This window comes from Apteryx rowi, unplaced genomic scaffold (assembly GCF_003343035.1).
Source record: "Apteryx rowi isolate R43461 unplaced genomic scaffold, aptRow1 scaffold_10, whole genome shotgun sequence".
Taxonomy (NCBI): Eukaryota; Metazoa; Chordata; class Aves; order Apterygiformes; family Apterygidae; genus Apteryx; species Apteryx rowi.
This window is the reverse complement of record NW_020447197.1, coordinates 2,570,618-2,591,672: the sequence shown is the minus strand read 5'-3', so window position 1 is coordinate 2,591,672 and position 21,055 is coordinate 2,570,618. Positions and strand designations below refer to the sequence as shown.

The 21,055-nt window shown below is 34.8% G+C and overlaps 1 protein-coding gene across 1 annotated transcript in view; it reads left to right on the top strand.

Moving 5' to 3' along the window:
* The window catches only part of NAALADL2 (N-acetylated alpha-linked acidic dipeptidase like 2), a 305,207-nt gene that overhangs the window by 165,249 nt on the left and 118,903 nt on the right, over positions 1-21,055 (top strand). Inside the window, exons 7-9 of the mRNA XM_026060735.1 lie at positions 965-1,057; positions 5,785-5,990; positions 7,477-7,596. Coding sequence (XP_025916520.1) covers positions 965-1,057; positions 5,785-5,990; positions 7,477-7,596 — 419 coding nt within the window. The remainder of the gene's footprint in view (positions 1-964; positions 1,058-5,784; positions 5,991-7,476; positions 7,597-21,055) is intronic.

The window sequence follows — 21,055 nt, the reverse complement described above, 5'->3', positions numbered from 1 at the left end:
AAATCGAAGTTACGACCTTTCAGATAAGAGGAATGTTAATACAGTCTATTATAATGCAGATGAAACATTTTAAAAGTATCTGCATCTGCCTGTAATTAGATGCTTTGTTTGCATTGCCACAAACTGCAGGAGCCTTAGTGTGGTTAGCGTGTCCCGTCGGGGGTAGAGAGCGCGGCAGTAATTCTCGGCAAAGGGCAGTTAGTTTTTCAAACTGTTCCAACTCAGGCATTGACGTTCCTCTGTCCTTACCCTGCACTGCGGTCTCAGTTGGCATAGCTATATTGGCAGGTCCCGTGTATATTGGCAGTTCTTTAAAGTTTTTCTGCCTCTGTAATTATGCCATTTCCTCTTTTGATAGCAGCTACGCCAATAAAAGCTCTCTCCCCTTGGCATAAGTGCCCAAGTGTAGCACCCCCAAATGCTGGGCCGGCACAGCGGTTAGGCATGCGGAGGTGCAGTTTTCCTGTCGCAGTTAGCATAGTGTTTTCCAGAAGAATAGTGTAGTGTAAACCAGGCATAAAATCTTGAATGCTATTGAAAGGTTGCCTGGGTGAGCATTTAGGCTAGGTAAACCTATGAAGATTAAGACAAATATCCTTATCATAAGAGTATGTAAATCTGCCTTTTCTTTTTTCTTTTTTTCTTTTTTTTTTCTTTTTTAACTGTCGTATTCTGTCAGCATTTATTGGGTGAATTGAATGATCTTTTAACTCCAGGAATAGAGGCTGCTTCTGAGATTTCAGGTTTAATCCCCACTACTAAAACGGGACTAAGAAAATAATGTGATACGATTTCATGTTTTAATCTCTGGTTCTTCTCCAATACCATTTTTATTCCTTTTCTTTTTAATTATTATTATTATGTGTGAGGAGTTTTTCTGTGGCCTATGGATTTCTTGGCTGGATAAATAGCAGTTTAACATGTTCTTAGTTTTCTTCCTTTTTTTTTTTTAATCTTTTAACAGACAAAAAAATAATCAGTCTGAATATTCAGTCAGTCGCAACATACAAGACAATTTCTAATGTTATTGGATATTTAAAAGGAACTGTATTTCCTGGTAAGTAGCCCTTTATCATTTGTGTTGATTAGTTGTTTCATGATGGCTGGGAGTCATAGCTGGGATCACGTTTCCATTTTGCTACGTAATGTACTAATAAAGAGGAAAAAAGTCTTTGTTGCAGAGATTTTGTGATTTGATTTATGGTAAGACAGACTGTAAGAATTAAACAGAAAATAAGCTCAAGGGGATGTTATAGTTAAAATGAGCATATATTACACAGCAAGCAGGAATTACACTTGGACCATAGATAATAATTGTATTTTATACCAAGTAACTATGCTGGTGGCTTTAATAATAGAAAGCACTGTTTTGCATGATTTGAATCATTATGTGAGCTGTCTGTATGACTTTAGAAAAGGTATTTTTATAACTTTATAATAATTTTGTGATATATAAAAGTATATATATGTAACAAACAAAAAGCATGCCCAGATTTATATTTGCTGGGAGGGTATGGCTGTCCTTATTACAGGACCTACTCCAGAAAAAAAAGGGTGAGTTTTGGCATTTTGTTTTATAAATATGAGCATAAAACTCTGTATGATTCAAATCCACAACATCCCTACCTAACTGAAATGTTTTACTGAAACCAAGGTGTAGCATGATGTCTGGCTTAGTTAAGAATCTAATACTGAACGTGATTATAGTGTATAAACATCTGTGATTAAGTTCTTAGCCAAATTTTAAGTTCTGCAGCCTTACTTTGTGTTACAACCATACCTTAAACTAGTTGTATACAATTTTAGAAATACTTGCTATTCTGTATGTCTGAGAATTAAACAAGAAGATCTCAAGATAAATTGTGACTTAAAACACAAACCCTCTTTCTGATTTGATGCTGTGTGTAGTAAATATGATAATCAGGACATCATAGGAATCAAAAGCATCTTGAGTTTACTTTGTCTGCAAGTGAATTTGCCTAAAAGTCTAAGGATTCCTACAACATAGATGAACACTGTTGCTGATTACTCTTTACTGACATACTGTAAAGTGTTGGTGGCCCAGTCCAATTCCTAATGGACAGATAGCCCCATCATCAAAACCATCATCACAGTTACCTTGATTAGGACTCAACTATTAGCTTCAGAAGAAAATTTGCAAATTTTTCTGTGTCTTCTTAGGAGGCGAGCCAGTCTCTTCATATTTTAAATGATGGAATGAAGAGGATGGAGAAGCTTTCAGTTTATCCCTGTTGGTGAAATAATGACCGAGGGTTTTTTGTGTGCTCAATGCTGCACCTTTCACCAGAACAAATGTTTTTTTAAACAAAATAGAAAACAATTAGCACAATGAATTTAATTTCAATAAAGGATTTAATTTACTACAAGAATTAGAAGGTTCCAGTTTTTACTAATGCTAATGTTTTGTGAATAGCTGTCACAGAATTTAAAGGGTAGCCATGTTTAGACATACTTTGTCTCTTGAATTGCAAAACAGGAGCAAGGCAAATAATAAAAAGCATCCATTTCTGTTTAATAAATTCTTTATCTTCTCCATACCTGAATCTTTCATCTCATTGTTGCAGTCTTGTTAAGATGCTGCTTTTTAAAGGTACATCAGTATATGGTTAATTTTAAGGATATATAATGAAGTCAGTAGGACTATTCAGATGCCTACGATTAGTCCCATAAACACCTTGCTGAGTAGGGACTGTAACAACTGGCTTCCAATACAGACATAAATTAAGCATGTAATGCACCTTGGACAACATTTTATTCAGAATCAACATTAAACCTTCAGTTGTTTCTTCACTTTTCCTGCTTGATACTGTAGCTGTTTCTTTACTATTTCTGCTTGATACTATAGCCATGCCTTCTCAACTGTTAGAATACTCGATGTTTTAATAGCATTCGTTCTCTGTCATTTTGATGAGTTTTTACTTGTTTTAGACACCTGAAATACTCTCCTTGATGTTCCTGGGAATGCAGAAAGTCAAGTACATTTTCAGTGTAGCTTATTGAATGACTGTGGAGTTTCACCAGAGGTGGATTTTTTTTTTTGTGAAAAGGCCCTGCCTCCAACACACACACGTAATGGTGATCTTATTTGACATTTGATCTGAGGAATAACAAAGAAGCAGAGCATCTGAAATCCAACCAAGAGGTTAAAAGATTCAGGAACAAAAGAAATGCGATGGTTGACATAGCCTTTTAAAAACCTGAAAAACTTACCATTGGTTTTGTAGCTCTGTTGGACAAGGTTAAAAATGGAGTTATAACAAGAGAAGATAGTATAAAGAAATTTTCTTTTAAATGACAAATGCTTGTTGTCCAGCCCATCACTACCCTGAACACTCTCCACCTCACTTTCAGGAGTATCTTTCTCTTTTTCCTTATCATGTGATCTCTGTTTTTCTGCTTGCTTCAGCAAATGATTATGAAAGGGCTGCTTCTGCCTTTGTAAGCATGACCATCCTTTCTCCTATGCTTTTGCTATATATAGTCATCTACTTTGGCATGATTTTGTGTGTATTCCTGAGGCAGAGGGATGCAAAGATGAAGAATTTCAAAAGAGCCATCAGCTGTTATCTTTTACCCCTGTACCTTCAGCTGGAGTCTCCTGCAATAAGTTGCTGCTCATACCCTTCTTCTCCACCATGTCCTCTACTGTGTTTCAGAAGGTCTCTTTCCACTTTCTTCTGCATATTTTATTCATAGGTCAAGTAGAGATGATAATGTGGGGCAAATACTGGTCCTGTCTGATCACCCTGCTTTAGTGGCACTTCCTGTAACCTCCTGGAAGCCTGAAGGGCTTCTGTTCATTCCTGTTCACAATTCTTAACATCAGTTGAGTTTAAGATCCTGTGACTTCTCACTGTCAGTGCAACCTGTGATTAATTTTATTATGATGCAACATAGACATCTGATTGTATTAGTGAGATTGTATTTTGTTATGTTAAATTATTATGTCCACTCAGATTTCTGGTTGGCTCACAAGATACAATTTTTTTCAATCGTCTCACCTGATGAAATTGTCATCTGAGTGACATCTGCTGTTAGAAGCAAATTTTCATATCTATATGCACACTTGTGCGCATGCACCCTCCCCAAGCAGTTGATTGAGAACGCTGTGTTACAGCTGCAAAGCAGATCTATTTTTAAAGCATTTTTGATCCCATATAAAACAACATTGCTGTGTATTATATTGAACAAAACTGGTAAAAGTCCGGTTTGATAAAGAACAGTTTTGTAATCAAAGTATGTTGTGTCCAGTTAAAAAAAAGGTTCATAGGTAGTACTCTCTGCAAAAATATGCCTGAGGATTATACGTTTAATTTTATAAGCACTACAGGATATGGGCATTTTTTCACGTGTATGTCCTGCTACATTCCAGCATGCTGATAACAGTGAAGAATGAATCTGTTTGGCTAAAGTAAGCATACTAACAGAAAACCAAAACACTTTGCACTCTTTGGAGTACAGATGACATTGAGAGATTGTTGTGGTTCTGACATCGCTTTATAACTACTCTTCTGTTACTATAAGTGTCCTGAAGTACAGAAGGAACACCTTTAGAAACTCTGCGTCTGGACTTCACAAAGAGGCTTTGCTAAATATCAAAGACACCCAGTAAGGAATCCTTCAGAGAGGATTCCACTGTGAATTGACCTCACACACCAAGTCTATTAGCTGAATAAGTCATTCAGCATAACCTTGTGTAGACTTCTTGATGCATGTCAGTCAGACCAGTGGTTCAGTTGTTTAATACCACATCATCTCTATGGAATAAAAGGAGGTTCTTTACAATAATCAGTAAGTTTTGGATTATGTGTTATGTCTTGAAAATTGAAGATTTCATTTAATGTCTCTGAAAGAAATGTGTTTGTTTTTTGGTTTTTTTTTTTTAATCCTGTTTAATGACTTATGGACTAAACCTTTTCTAAGTTTTCCTAAAATACTTCCCTAAAATTTATCTTTGGTCGAAGATTCTTCTGGTTAACTATACGTATTTTCTTATTTCGGGTTGAAACCTCTTGCTTTTCATTTTATAGAACACTTTCTTCCAATATCACCAAAATTGATAGGTCTGACTTAATTTTTCTGTATCATTCATTATTTTTATTCCTCTGTCATGTCTCTTCTCTAAACCTGCAGTCCAGGTCTTTTCAATGTCTCCTTACATGGAAGTCTAAGTCCTGATTTCTAACCATTCTGGTTACCTGCTTCAACTGCTGTTTCTGCAATGTCTTTTTTGAGGTAGGGTGGTGAGCACTGAACACAGTCTTTCAGGTGAGGGAGTACTAATACTTTATGTATTTTCTCTGTGTTTCTCATTTTACTACCCTACCTTTTGTTTGGGTTTTTTTTGAGCATTTACAATATATTGAAGACAGTGTTTCCCAAATATCATTTGTGTGTTTTTGTAACACTCTAACATGAGCATGGAACTTTATTACGTTATCTGTATGACAAAAGCCCCTGCTATAAAAGCAAATAAAATTTATGAGAAGAGAGAATAATAAACAAACAATGAAGGGGAGGGCACAGGGTTTAGGTTAGGGAAGTATCCATGTCAATTTATTAATATATTTTTAAGTAATATTCAGTTTTGTATATTTGTATCATACAGTTGTCTTGCACATGATCATACAAACTTCTGTTGACAGCATTTATTTGCATTAATGACATTACTAATACAATTCATCCTTTATTTTTGTAATTCTTTTAATGTAGTGTCCATGAGAAATAAGATTCCCTTTTCTTTCCTTTTTCTCCATGTTTCAGACAGATATGTCATCATTGGTAGTCATCACAACAGTTTGAATAGCTATGGTGGACAAGAATGGGCCAGTAGCACTGCTGTCATTACTGCGTTTATAGAAGCCTTGATGTTGAAAGCTAGGAAAGGCTGGAGACCTGACCGGACCATTGTTTTCTGCTCATGGGGAGGATCATCGTTTGGGAACATTGGTTCATATGAATGGGCAGAGGTAAAATAATTTTAGAAAGTATTGTAATAATGATGACATTTGTTGAAACGAACATGAAAACAGTAGGAAACGGTGCTTATATATAGAACCATTCATTAACTGGTCTGTGACAACTCTGTGTCTACTCACCATAACAAATGCAGTGAAAACATCTATAGAGGCAGTTTCTGTGGAACAGATGATGTGTGATATTGGGGTGGTAAGTTGTTCCTATAGCTTTGAAGGTTGCAGGGTGGTTATATACAACATCTCTTATGAGCTGATTCCCCTCGCTAATTCAGCAGAGGACTGTAAAAGAGGACATAGTCTGAGCAGAGGAAAAGACTTAAAACCAGGAATAGCTTAGAGGGCTTTTTCTCCTTCTTGGAGGTTCAACAGTTACAAATTTCCTATTGATAGACTCACTGTGGAGAAAACCGAACCATGAAAAAACTGAATGAAGGAAGAGAACCATACCATGCTTTATATTAATTACATAAACATTTCAGTGTTTCTGTGGTTAGTTCTGATTCACTTATCACGTATTTGTGCTTAGGAGTTAGATTCAATCTGACACAGACAATTCCTTGGGCTATTAGTTTCAACAGAATAGAAATCATCCTAATAAAAGAAAATATCTTATCATATGTGATCAACAGTACTATGATTACATATCGATTGATCAATTAAAAAGGAATAGCTAGCAGAGAGGTTCATGGCTGCCGAACTAAAACAGCAGATAAAGTGAAGAGTTAATTTTCATCATTTGTGAGGAGCAGCTAGCAGTTTTCTAAGTTTCATACTTCCAACATGATTATTCTTCAAAAACAAGAGGGGGTGAAAAAGTCAAATTGAAAAAATCCAGACTGGAAGCGCAATTTATTTAGCTCCACTTCAAATCAGCTTTACATCAGATGTAATTGCGTTACACCTCTTCTGTTCCATATAAAGAGCCACTTCACGCAAAGAGTAACTCATTACTAAGAAGGCAAAGGTGATCTTTTTTAAAAAAGATAGTAACTGAAACATACTGTTTCCCTAGTTTAAAACATAATAAAATGACACCACTGGGGAAGTTATGCAATTCACATCTGAATTTGGAGTCTAAAAATTCAAGTACATTTAACTGCTGATAATGATTGCTTTTGAAGTTTGTCTTCTGTCAGGCATAAGTTTAAAAGGCCTTCACGTTGTTTCACAGTATGTGATGTTTTCATTTTTGGTCTTTACAAGTGTAGTCATTTTTAATTCCTTCTAGGCATATTTGTATTTTGTTGAGATGATGTGTGAAATGGAATTGTAACTTCTGCTCTAGAGAGCAGTAACTCTAAGATACCCTTTGAAGATCTTAGCAGCATATTGTAAGAAGAAGTATTAAGTAATACTCAGGAAATCGCAGAAGACAAAAACATAGGGTACAGTTTTTCCTTTAAAGGAACTGAAATAACAGAACATGTCTTAATTACAACCACGTGTAGTAATAACCATTGCTCTGCTTGTATTGTAGGATCTCAAGAGAGTTCTTCAAAGAAATGTTGTGGCTTATGTTAGCCTCCATAATCCAGTCAGAGGCAACTCAACTTTACATCCTATTGCATCACCTTCTCTTCAGCAACTGGCAGCAGAGGTTAGAAATAAAGTATTTTCCTTTATATATGGTTTATGAGGTTACAGTTTACTGCCTTGATACTGGTTGGTTACTACAGGTGGAGGTTGTTTTGTTCAAGTGTTTCAGCCTTGCAGTTGTGCATGAACAGGTTTTTTTTACTAAATAAACAGGCTGAACTTTATTTAAAAAAAAAAAAAAAAAGTACAAGGTGGATTAAGAGAGCAGATAGGATAACTTACCTCAACAATTCATTATACGAAGTCTCACTATACTTGCATGCCCTTCAGCTTTCTCAATTTTTCACAGCTTTAAAGTAGCATATTTTCTATTCATTAGCACAATTCAGATTTTTTTCTTCCTAATCCAGTCCTTCAAGACTGTTTATCAATTCACATTTACCCTGTAAATCTACCAGAGGTAACATGTGGCATACAGGGAAAGCAATAGTCTTCTGTAATCAATATTGCGTAAAGTATGCAGGTCAGGTTCAGTGCTCAGCTGCACCACTGTAACTAGTCTTCGGTCAGGTTATTCCATAGTTATGCTGATATAAGTGCATATAGGTTTTAAACCAGTGACCTTATTGTTGTTTTTATTAATACGTAAAATGAAGCGGAAATAATGTAAGGTACATACTACATTATAAAAACAGTTTAAAATAGCGTGCTTAAAATGGAATTCAGTTTGACTTTCATAACATAAGCATTTTAGATGCTTTTCTTCCATAAATTTGCCAGACTAATCCTCATTAGCTTATTTTGATGTTTCTTTGAATTGCCTCTGAAGCGGTGGGTACTAAACACTGATCCAAGTAGCATTTTGGTTTAAACGGAGTTTAAGACTGATCTCGCTTGGCATTTTTTGTCTGACTAAGCTTAGTAAATTGATTTGATATCAACCAAATTGTTAGTAATATTTTAACTCCTTCCCCTGTCCAGTGATGGGGTGGTAATTTTGTCATGAGAAGAATCTATTTTGTGCAAGTACTGTGAAACACAAGATGCAAAATCATTCCTTTTAAGAAAAAAAATTAAGAATCTTATTTGTGGAAAATAATTTAAAATGTTATATGTATTGGTCTACAGGCTCTCTGAATATGTCAATTTTATATATATATATTTTTTTATTTAAAATAAAAAAATCCTTTAAATAAAGGTTTAGCTACTGTGTTTTCAAAAATTACTCTTTGGATAGATTGCTAACGTTTTGTAGTGGTGTTTGCAGTCCTTTCTCCATGAAAACAGGTGTTTGCTGTTTAAGAGAAAAAATATATTACATTAGGTCCTTGAGGTATTTGTTTTATTCTCATTTTGTTTGACTTCAAAATATGATCTGTGCTAGTGATACGAAAACTGAGCTGCCTGGAGCTGTGCAGGAGGGACTACCTTCTTTTTTTATCTGCACCTATCACCTTATTAAAATTTCATTCTTTTATTCTGATAAATACAGTATTAGTAAGAGTGTTACAGACCTGCCCTGTATTTTGGGAATCAAAGGAAATCTGTTTTCGACCTCCACTTTACTTCTGTGGTACATTTGGATGTGAAGTTTTGAAATTTTATGATTCTTTTTGTAATAGCAGTTTTGCATCCTGACCAGTATTATGGACACAACCTCTCTTAGCAGTCCAGTTAATTAGCTGGCAGTTTTGTATTCTAATCAAACGTGACTAAAACTGTATTTTTTCCTCCACTAAACCCTCAGTCTCACCTCAAATTCTTTAATGGCCAAGGCTGTTGTGTTGAAAATGTATCCATTCTGCATGTTTGCTCTGAAGCCCCATTTAAAAAAAGAAAAAGAAAAGACAAAATACATGCAAGTATTGTTTTGTATTCTTTTTTTTGATAGTATAATTTGCAATTAATGTAACTGTAATACAGTTTGTGACATTAAAAAAAAAAAAAAAGAGAGAGAGAGAGAATTTACTGCTTCCTAAAGCTGGCCAGAATTCTGAATCCATGTCAAATATATCAGCAGTGATGGAACAGCCCGGCGCAGATCTACCATTTGTTCCCATGAGTACTCTCAATTTGCCATGTGTCTAGAACACTTTTTATGGAAGATTGATCTTCTTATGAAGAATATTGATATTACTTCAAGCACTTGCCAGGAAGGCCATATAATTTACTTCAGAATTATGATAGTACAAATGAGGTAAGAGTGGTCGTCTTGGAACGCATCTTCTCTTGCAGAAATTGAGAGTGCATTCACATGCGATTCATGTTAACAGCAGATTGCAAAGAAGCACTTAAAAAGTCCAGTAAGAGACACAAATAATTGTAATTTGTATTTAATAATTCATCATAAGAGTAATCCTCTGAACACAGGTTTGTTAGAACAGAAATGGAGATGAAACAGGAATTTAGAATGAATAATATCAATAAACTTCTAGATGAGAATGGAAAATGGCCAGTGTTGTTTGGCTAGATGTAAACATTTCGTAGTTTGTGGACAACTGGAACATATCTCAGGGTACCATTGGACTCGGTGGTAAAACTCCTGCTTTCAGACTTCCCAACAAAAGAGGCCAACTTAGTTTATTTTTCCTCTTTGGTMGTATTGCAGCACTGTCTTGTGGAAGGGGAGACTGAGACCTGCTCGCCACTTGCACTTGACCACTAAGGACAGAGTTGTATTTTGTTCAGTGCTCACTGTTGTGCTAAAATTGCATGCATTCATTCTCAGKAAAATAAAGGAAAAATGTTTTTCTAGGGACAAGAGATGCTTGTTACAAATGCCTGCTGAAGGTTAAGTATTAGAACTCAAAGACAAACAATGAAAAACAAAAATTTGTTCTGTGAAAGAAAACTGGGGTAAAAATTGCACTAAATATGGAACACTCAGTAAATGCAGCAAGAAATATAATAGGACAGTAGCTTCTAGAGACCTGCAGAGAAATGGCAAAATAAGGCAAATGGATATAACAGGGTTTATTTTCTGTACTGTAAATATGCAGCTTTTCTAAACTGAAATCTTGGCCATTCCACAAGCATTCTGATCAGTACAGCTTCCAAAACACTTTCTCTTCTTAMTTTCTGCAAACTCTAGGAGAAGTAAAAAGTTTGAGCTGAAATGTAGTTTGTATTAATATTCTAGACTTACAAATTAAAATGGAGTCAGAAACCCAATGAGTTGGGTACTATGYGAGATCTGGTAGTCAGTGAGAGAAYAGGATAAATACTTGACTAATTAACAGAGACTGTGACTTCTTAAAGGTATTTTTACATAAAGGATTACATCTTTATTTTATATGAAGGTTTAACAAGGAAGCTACATAAGCAATCTGCAAATAATAGTTTTATGTGCCTATCCATGGTTTTGTTCAGTGGGGAGTCTGTTTGAAACACTGAATTACATCTAGAAGCTAATTTAAATATTTGGATTATTTAACCAATGAGGAATTCAAACAATTTGGAGATCTTCACATATTTAATTCATATCTTTTTTGTATAGCCATGCTAATTAATGTCCACATTAATGAGAAGGAGATACTGCCAAGTTATGTTTTTGCCTACTATTATTTTGTAAGGAAAGTGTTTATTCACTTGCTCTGTTAGTGAATCACTGCTTGCTGGCARAGAGTCATTGGTAAATTGAGATTGTTTGATGCTGGCATTCATTCTCTGTAAMTAAGGCCATTAATGAATTTTTCTATATTTAACATTTCACAAGTATAAGTTGTTATGAATGCTAAATTAATTGCTCTTTTCTTTTAACTGATGCTGTGGTCATTGCTGATCAGACTCTGGAGCTRCTGTTATTGCTGAACCCAGGAAAACTTACTGTTCCTTTCTCCTGAGAGAAAACCATTTAAACATCTAGGGAAGAACGAGTTGAACACTTTCCATATCAGAAATTAAAAATGGCTGTACCRCGCAGTCTTCATGCTATTTGTTCAGTATTACTTTCTACTAATGTAGTGAATGGCAAAAAGCACTGTTACGTTTAATGGTGGTGGTATTGGCAGAAAACGTTTTTTTCTTTTTGAAGAAGAACCAAAGGTAAATTTCTGTATAGATGCTTGTTGCCATTATTTTTTGATTTTGCTTGAAAGATCTTACGTTATYGTCAATATTGATTCTTCCCCTCCCACTTCTGTGTGTTTTCTCATTTATTTTGTTTTACCTTCAGCATCTCGTAAAGAATCTCCAAGCTTCATATTTCAGTAGGTTGTAAAGAAGAAAAAAAAAATTAAAATATTATTTTAATTGCTTGTTGCATTCTATATAGCAGAAGATTACTACTTCCTGGTGAATTTTCAGGTCTTTACCTGTTACTGCTTTTAGTATTATAATTGATTGCTGATGTTGTTATTTTTTTTAATTTGTTTTGAAAACCAAAAGAGCCTCTTGACAAGCAAAGTTTTATGCTGTATAGTCCCTGTCTCAGAAATCAAAACTACTTTAAAAGAACACTGTTAATGTAGAAAATAGCTCATTGCTTGCTCTGTTAAATTCATCAAGTTTCTCCTTCTCCAGTGTGAAAAACAAAGTTTCTTTTTAATGGTGGATTTGATTTTGGGGTTAAAGCACCAGGTACTTTGCATTTGTTAACAAGGCTTTTTTTTTTTTTTTTTTTTNTTTTTTTTTTTTTTTTTTTGATAGAATACTTATGTGTTGCTTTGTCCATTCCGTTGCTTATTTCTTTGCACTTCCTCCAAATTTAACAATTTTAATAAGATAAAATTCTGATTCAGATGGTAATCGTTTAAACTTACTCATCCATTCTGAAGTTACAAAAATGCTGTTGCTGTTAAGTTTGGGGRAAAAAGTCTGTGAATAAGGAAGAGTGTGAGTGAGCTAGTTTCTATGCTGTGATCTTATTAGACATCTTCCAGAAGTTCTTATTTTCTAGCAAATCAAACTTTCTGCCTCCATGTCCTTCTCTGTCTTTACAAAAATTTAATTATGGTATTAATATCTTCTACTAAAAGTCTAAATGGTGTATAATTTCAGCAGACTTTTTTTTTGGTTTTGAAATGTAAATGACAACTTTCAAGCCGATTGTAGATAAAATTCAAGAAATCTGGATGTTTTGTCATCTTCAAAGGTAGAGCTCCAGTATGGGAGATTTCTCTAATTCCTTACCTGATGTAGAATAGATTTTGGTTCTAAGACAGTATTGTCTAATCTAATTAAAATTGTCTAATGTGATAAGCTATATTACMCAGTGGAAGAGTTTTTTTCCTTTCAAAGTCCTTATCTAATCTACGGTATTTGAAAATTTGCTWTCAATTCTGTCTAAATATTCCTTTGTTCAATTTCCTCTCATTGCTCCCAGTTGTTTCCCTTCGGGACTGAYTTTTTCGTGATGATAGAAAGACGTTTTCATAATGACAGAAAACCTTTCAGGTAGAGAGTTTAAAAGTAAACTTCTAGTACTTATGAAAGATGATAGATTGACAGCTCTGGATATTTTAAATCATTTACATAACCATAGGTAATTGAAAAGATTCTCTCACTGTTCTTCTTGTCATTATTAGCTATGTTAAATAACTGTGTTTAGTTTAATTGTTTAACAACTAACTATTATGTTTTAGTTACATGGCTCTTTTTTTAGCACTCAGAAATGTTTACATTTTAAACCCATAAATTTGTCATGAATTTTTCCTTTAAGACTCTTTAAGTGTTGGTGCAGTTAAATTTCTTATATGGGAAAACAAAACTACTTCATTTAAGCCTGTTAACAGAATCTCTGTATGTGTCTATTCCATAGATATATAATAAATACTGGGTTGGGGTGGGGGGGGGAACAGACCTTTTCAGTGTTAGTCCTTCAAAGGAAAAAATAATTCTTTATAAATTTAATTTTTAATGTAYTTAATTTTTAAGATAAGACATCTTTGTTAGCAAAAACTTAGTAAGAACYGTTAATGAATACTGACAGGAGTTTGCAGTGGCTAAGCCAGGCATGCTTGAATAATCACAAGCATCAGCTTGAACAATTCTAGGGGGTCCCGTGTTCGTTCATTTTTTCATGTTCTGTTGACATGTTGTTTTTTCCAGAACTCTCTGGTGGCATTGGTGACTTTTGCAGTGTGAAATATTACTGAATAGGACAAGACTGGAGATTAGCAGGACATTTCATACRCTGGAAATTAGGAATTAGCAGGAAATTCCAGAAATTTCAGAGATTTTTGAACAATATAGTTGTAAATTTCTATGGCATCCTATCAGAACAAATTTCAAACCAATCTCAATATTTGAAGTCTCTGTATTCCCCAAATCATTAATGAGTGATCATTAATCAAACATTAATCAGTGATGTAGTTGAGATGCATTTTTATTTAGTGAGTCAAAGAAACATGGTTTTACTTCTCCTATCTTTAAGTGCATACAGAATGCAACTTCACTGAATATAACGGGAAAATTTTACTGCTGAAAGTGTTGCTGATAGGAAATAGTTTTCTTGAAATTTCTGTAAAAAAAACTTTCAGCAGGTAGAAGGTCATATAGTTCAAATCTTTGTCTCTTGAAGAATAGCCTCCAAGGTGACTTCAAAACCTCTTTTGTAGCCATCTATTTTAAGACTTAGTTGCTGAGGCACTATTTTCAAGAAGACCCTTCTAACATTTAGGTTAGATGCTAACTTTTTGACTTTGTGTCATCTCTCCCTCTTGTTGGTCAGATAATTTACTGTATAATTACTTGAAGAAGGTTGAATTCTCCATCTTCAATAGGGAATTTGGCATTAGAAGTAGTGAATGGTRTCTTCTTAAAAAGAAAAAAAAAAAKTTGGAAACTAGCTTCTCCCTCTGAATTTTAACATGGTGGTGGCATGACATTAGATCTGGGGCTTGTTGGGTCATTGTAACGGCAGGTGCTGTGAATCTTTCCAGATGCTCAGCTGGCTCTGTAAACTCCAGAGAATTCCTATGGCTGTTTTTCTTTGCTAAATACAAAACTTCAAGTTTGTTTTGAAAGTTTTGAACAGTGAAACAGTTAAAATGCTTACAATTTTACAATGCTAAAAGGCTTTATTTCACCACAACAAATACTGGGAAAATGCTTTTAGAGTGCCCCAAGGAACTTCTCTATCAGCAGAGACTTGGTGTGGGAACATCATACGTTGTGGGAATTCTTTTTCTTCCCCAATTCAGTGAGTTGAGTGTGTTACGGATTTTTTTTCTCTCTCTCTCCACTCATATATAAAAACTGAGTCAACTCACTTTTTCTGTTAAATCAGAATGAGTCGAGTCGTCTTTCTTTTTAATTGAAGAGGCTGTTCTCCTTCTTTTCTTTGAAGTGAGAATGCCTACATTTAATTTCAGAGGTGAAGACTGAAAAAACTGCAGATCAGATTCTAATTTATTGCTATTGGATGATATCTTWCTTTTAGAGGCTTTTGAGCTGCCCTTTATACAGTCATTGATTTCAATGTCTGGGGAAAAAAAACAATATTTATTATTAAGATCAATAAACAACTTCTGCTTTTCCCTGAATATTTACTCACTTAGCTGATCTTCCTGCTGTYTCATGGGTTATTGTGATGGTCAAGAAAGGGAATTGCTACATTCTGGCTAACGAGAATTATCCAGATCACCTGCTAAGTCTTGTTAACCCAGTTAGACTCTGGAGTCCGAAAATATGTCTCAGCATTTATGGAAATGTTAACCTTAATTTATCCACACTTTCCACCACTGAAAGTTATTTAATAAAGAAATGTTCTGAAACAGTATATTTGAATAACTAAAGCTTTGCTCATGAAATGGGTGTGTGTCAAATTTATTTTTAAAAATCTTAAAAGTTTAGTACTTTTTTTGGTAAAAAAAAAAAAATAATAATAATAATAAATAATAAAAAAAATAGGGAGTTTGAAATTCAATTAAAAAGAATTAACCTGGGCTACTTACAAAATGTCCTGAAAATTAATACCAAAATACTGAAAATTATGTCCTTTCAAAATGGCCCTAGGACRAGAGGAAAATCTGTTTTAAGAAACATGAAGATCATTGTAATTCTGCAATGATAAAGTTATAGTCTAGCAAACAGTAACCGATGAGCAAACCAGAATGTTATGTTATATAGAAGAGACTGGGCATGTTAGCTAGTATACATGAACTCCGTTAYTTACAAAACATCTTATTTGAACATTGGTATTTAAAGAAAGCTTGTCTTGTAAGCTGTATTTTATTGTTTGCATTTTGTGCTGCTTTTGATCTGCTTACCACACTTTGTGCAATGATTAGATTTCTATTTAAAACAAGTAGCAGTAGTTACTTGCAGTTGTCACTCAAGTTATTTAATTTACTCCAAATACTACAGAAATGCCATAAATCATATTTACAAGATATCTTCAAGTAGGCTTGTAGAAAAGTTGCCCGCGCAGCTAAAATGCCACTGAATGTTCAGATTGAAAGGTGCTTTGGAACCAATTAGGTGGTAGTGGATACTTCTTCGCTGCTTTTGGGAATTGGAGAAAAAAAAATCACCTACAATCTTTTTTTGTCTTGTAAATTAATGGATTATTGTTGTTATACAATGAAAATGAAACACAAAGATGTAGTGTTACTTTTCCCCCCCCCCCTTGAAAAAGAAATCAGAATTTTATTTTACAGGTTCTAAATATATGGGGTGAGTAGGTGAGGAGTACATATAAATGAATAACGTAAAGCACCTTTGATACAAAACTGCAAGGACTTCAAGCAATCCAGCTTAATCCATCTCTTCACACTACTGCAAAAATAAGCCTCTCCAATGTGTTTTCAGTTTTCAGTCTAAGAAATTCTACAGCTTTTGTGGATGATCTGTTTTAGTCTTTTATCACTTTAATATTTGGAAAGGTTTTTTACCATCTAAGTCTTCACCATTGCAAATTACTTTTTCTTTTTTTTTCTTCCTTTCTTCCCCTTGTGATCTTTATTCTCGCTGTAATAACCTTTCTACATATTGAAGAAATGGTCTCATACCCTCTCTCAGCCACTAATTCTTTCAAAAAAATACTGGTTATTTCCACCATAGAATACTGTAGAAGTGTAAATGGTACATGGCTTCAATTAGAGATGGACAGAATCATGGAAGAAAAATGTAAYTGGTAATTAAATACAAAGATGCCGCCTTGTGGTTTTAAGAATTGCCTTGAGCTATAGCTAAACAGATGCTGGGAGAGCGGTCAGGGCCAATGTTACTACACAGGTCCCATGTTCTTCTACTCCTTCTTACCTATCTAGAGCTGGTGTCTGTAGAAGATGGGATGTTGGCCTGGAAGGATCTTTGGTGAACCAGTATGTCTGTTCTTTACCATGGGAATTTTTTTAATTTCTCTTTCTTATTTGTTGCAAGTTTTATTTTGACTAGGTTTTGAAAAGTGTTGCATACAGTGACTTCAGTGTCAGAAGAAAATAGTCTCYTTAGTTTTACATACAACATTCGGGTTAGGATATCTCAAAATGTACCTTTAGTGCAGTAACGTTATGCTTTTTGACTCATGTAATGGGCCAGTGTAGTCTACACTAATCCTCTGCCTTGCTGCTGCTGAGATACTTGTATTTAACCATTTGAGGTCTCCTTCATAACGCTGTTACCATGCGTTTGTTTATATTGAAATATATCTTGTTGATTTCCATTTTCAGTTTCTTTAATTTTTAATCCCAAAACATTAAATCCCATTTAGAGATTTGGCAAGAGGTAATTCTCATTACTTGTGTTCTGTATGTCACTTTGGGAACACGGGTTTTCAAAGGAGGAACTAAACACAGGTCTTAAACTTTTCTCTGAGTTTCTCTGTTTTCTTTCCACTGCATAGGCAGGGACTCCTGTTAGCTAGATGTAAAGGCGTGCACATTCCCCTGCTGTTGTCAGCAGTGCTGTGCTCGGGTGAGTATTGTAATAGAAAATAACAGTCAAGAATTGTTCTATTTATTTTAGTCAACGACAGTAGTTGAATTTTCAATCTAAATGTAATTTTCATTATTTTACAAACATCTCAGAGTTTGCACAAGTAATCTATGAATGAAATAGATATCTAATATATGTAATTAATGTTCTGATCATAGTCTTTAGTTTCATGTGGTGTTTTGCTACATGTCGTAGGCCTCAGCATGTGTTTTATGTCTCAGTAAATTTCTCATTAAGTAGCAAGAGCAAGCTGAGGTAGTGGCTTCTTTCCTTACTAACCACCTGTTTTCCCTTTTTAAGATTCTCTGTCTCTCTCTCTGGAAATAACACTGGCCTAGGCTTGTTGTTCTTTATGAGTGGAAGACAGAGCAAGTTGAACTCTGCTTACCTGAAGCACTTACATAAGCTATCATAAATACATCAAATTAAAGCACTTATAGATGTGGTCCTCAGTATAGTAAAGTTAATTTTTTTATTGAAATTGGGCTCAAATTTAATGCGCATTTCAAACAGCAAACAGTATTTAATGYGTCACTTTTCATGGTTAACCTGGTTTCTCAGTTGATCTATGGATTCCTATCTAACAATTACTTTTGCTAGCCAAAACCAGTTGGCTGCAGTGGGCCAGATCCCTGATAAATAGTGATTTCTTTTATTCCTGAATTTTTACTGCTCCCTTTCATATTRCTCTCAAGGTTAGAGAGCAAGAGAAAAGAGAGCCATTAGTATCTCAGGTTTGGGACAAGAGGAAGCATTTTTTCGTACAAATGAAAAGCCAATCCACTTACTAATTTATTATTGTTTTTATTATTGCTGCTAACATGATTAGTTGTGATGGGTRAAGGACAAATCAAGCAGTTTCTGTAAAATTCCTGAATTGTCAAGTTGTTTCTGATGTTCACAAAAAGGGAAAGGGATGCACAAGTCTGTTAGTTTTTTTAGACATAGCAAGAAAATTACATCCTTTAAATGCCGAAATGTCAGCTTTGGAGAATTGATGCATCTTCCTCAAAAAGTTCGTGAGGTTTAGTTTTTGGAATGAATTAATATGTCTCAGATGAGCAAGTGAAGTCTTCATTAACTTCAGTGTTTGTCAAAGATTACCACTTGAGGCACATCGCTCTTCAGCTAATATTTTCCATTGAGTTCAAATGACAGAAAAATGTATGTAGAGTGGAGGTGAGAATCACAAATCAGAAAAACAATATGAACAGGTATTTCATTTTTGTTTGTTGTATGCTTCTATTGCTGTAAAAAAACAAACAGAATTCTGATTTATTACCTAGTGAAGTAATACCTCTTGAGAGCAAAGCAAGACATTTGAAATACATCTTTGTAAACTGAAGTAGCTGACTAGCCAATGAATCTGGAACAAAAGGCTTTCCATTAAACAGTTTGATTAATCTGAAGACAGCACATCTCATTGAAATGCTTTTCTCTTCATCTGGAGTTCTGAAAAACATTTTTAAAATTTCTCACTTATACACAAATCTCAGTCTTGCCTTTGTGCATAGATTTTTCTTTATATATTAGTCCTTAAATATTGTTTTCACAAATAAAGGACATATTTAGTCTGCAAAGTGCTGTCATCCTTACATTTATTATTATTTTCCATCTCATTGTTCTGATAATGGAAAAAGAGGTTGAGGACGTAATCCTGGTTTTACTTGTATTTCTTTAAAATTCTGTAACTCTAGTGATTTAAGTATATATTTTCCTGATTTATATTGTTACAAAAGGGAAAAGATTTGGGTCCTGACTCTTGAGTTATTTCCTTGTAAGACTGACAGTTTTCTGCACTAGCACTGAAAAGTATGGCTTTCATTCTCTGTGAAAAGAGCATTATGTTTGTGTTGACAGAACTACAGAAGACATCTGATTCTGCTCATCAAAAACTGGTTGTTGTTGGTATCAGCTAATAGAGGTAGACAGGTGACATTAGATATCTTCTGAATGGTGAATCCATTTGTTTCAAGAGAAGAAAAAATAAAAGGAGTGTCATATAATCTTTATTTAAATTAATTGCAGTATTAGTCTTCCTTTTGACCCTGTTTGTAGGCTATCTAAATACTTGTATTTAACACACACATTTTTCCCCTCCCGAATTAGTCTTTTTTCCTTTTCAYGAGCAATTGAGAAAAAAGTCAGATAAGGAAGATGGTGTGTTGGTATGTGTGAGAAGTTTAGAGGAACTGTCATGGTGGAAACAAGTATAATAGCATCTGTTTTAGGAGAGATAGGAGTGGTATAGAGATCTGGAGAAAATCAAAATGAGCAATTMTTTAAAACATAACAGGGCAGCCAAAATTTGGTTTCTTCTTCAGAAATTTTTAATGAATATGTGCAGAACTGATCAGTTCAAGGATCTGCCAAGTGCATATGGCACCTTCTAGTTTTAGGTTATCGATTTAAATCTGTACCACGTTTTTAGCTAAAAATATTTTTGTCCTGGTCATTGTCCATCATTGGTCTTTGTACTGATGCTGTATGTGTGTTTTCCTGCCTAGCACCACATACGCACTTTCCTCTTTTCATGTTCTTTCTGCAAGTGTCCTTTAGAATAAGTATGTGTTTGAGTGCCTGAATTTTTTTTGTTTTGTTTTTGCATGGCTCAAAACCTAGACCTTACAGAACAAAGCAGAATAATAAAATCAACATAATAGTAGACAAACAGATTTTTACTTTTAAGCAAGGCCTTAACTAGCTGATTTTTAGGTGGTGCATAAAGAAGACTGAGATCAGTGCCCCAGCTAGTTATATCTGTYTGACTTTCTGAAATGATGAGGTTACCTCAGTGCAAGGGCTGTACTTGTCCGTATAAGTGGATTTATCTCCACAGTGTCTAGAATTTGAGGCAGAGTTCTTCACTACTTCATTGCTATTACTGTTGAATAGATGTTTATCCTTAAGACAAAGGAAGATATAAGGCCGACTTTAGGCATGGGCAACTACTTAAGGAGATAGTGTGAGGTGGCRCTTTGCCAGTGCTTCCACTGGGGGTGAGGAGGGTGGGAATTAGTTGCTTTCCTGTAATTCAGGGATTAGTTGTTTTAAACACTTCACGTTTACATTTCTTACATATCCTGGGGAGTGGAGGAGTGGGAAAGGATCCTGGGAGAGTATTCCTTTGCCGCGTCTTCAGAATTGAATTTTGCCATCATTGGCAAATCATTAAGATAGCAAAATTCACCTTTGCCTACTCTGCTGAGAAGTCTTGCTTGTGCTTTGACAGCATCTTGAGTGTTTCTACTTATCTGGTCATTCYAAGTCATCATATTTTAAGGTCAGGGGCTTCCAAAATGGGTTTTAGGCCTCCTGACGTGAGATTGACACAGTAGTATTTAATCCTACTCTTAAAAAAAGATGGTAAATGAATAATCATAATTTGTATGCCACCCCACCCCCTTTTTTTCCCCCCCCGACGTTCCACATTTCCCTGTCAAAGCAAGCGCAAGTACTGTGGCAGTGTTCTCCCCATTTAGGCAGATTTAGCGTAAAGACCCTTGTGCAGCATTGCTTTAGTAAGTAACGCTATAGCTGAAGGCAAAATATTCTTATAACTTGACTTATAGCCTGCCTATGACCTTTTAAAAAGCAAGCTGTGACACTAGCTGAAAGGAGGAGAGCTCATATGTGCCCTT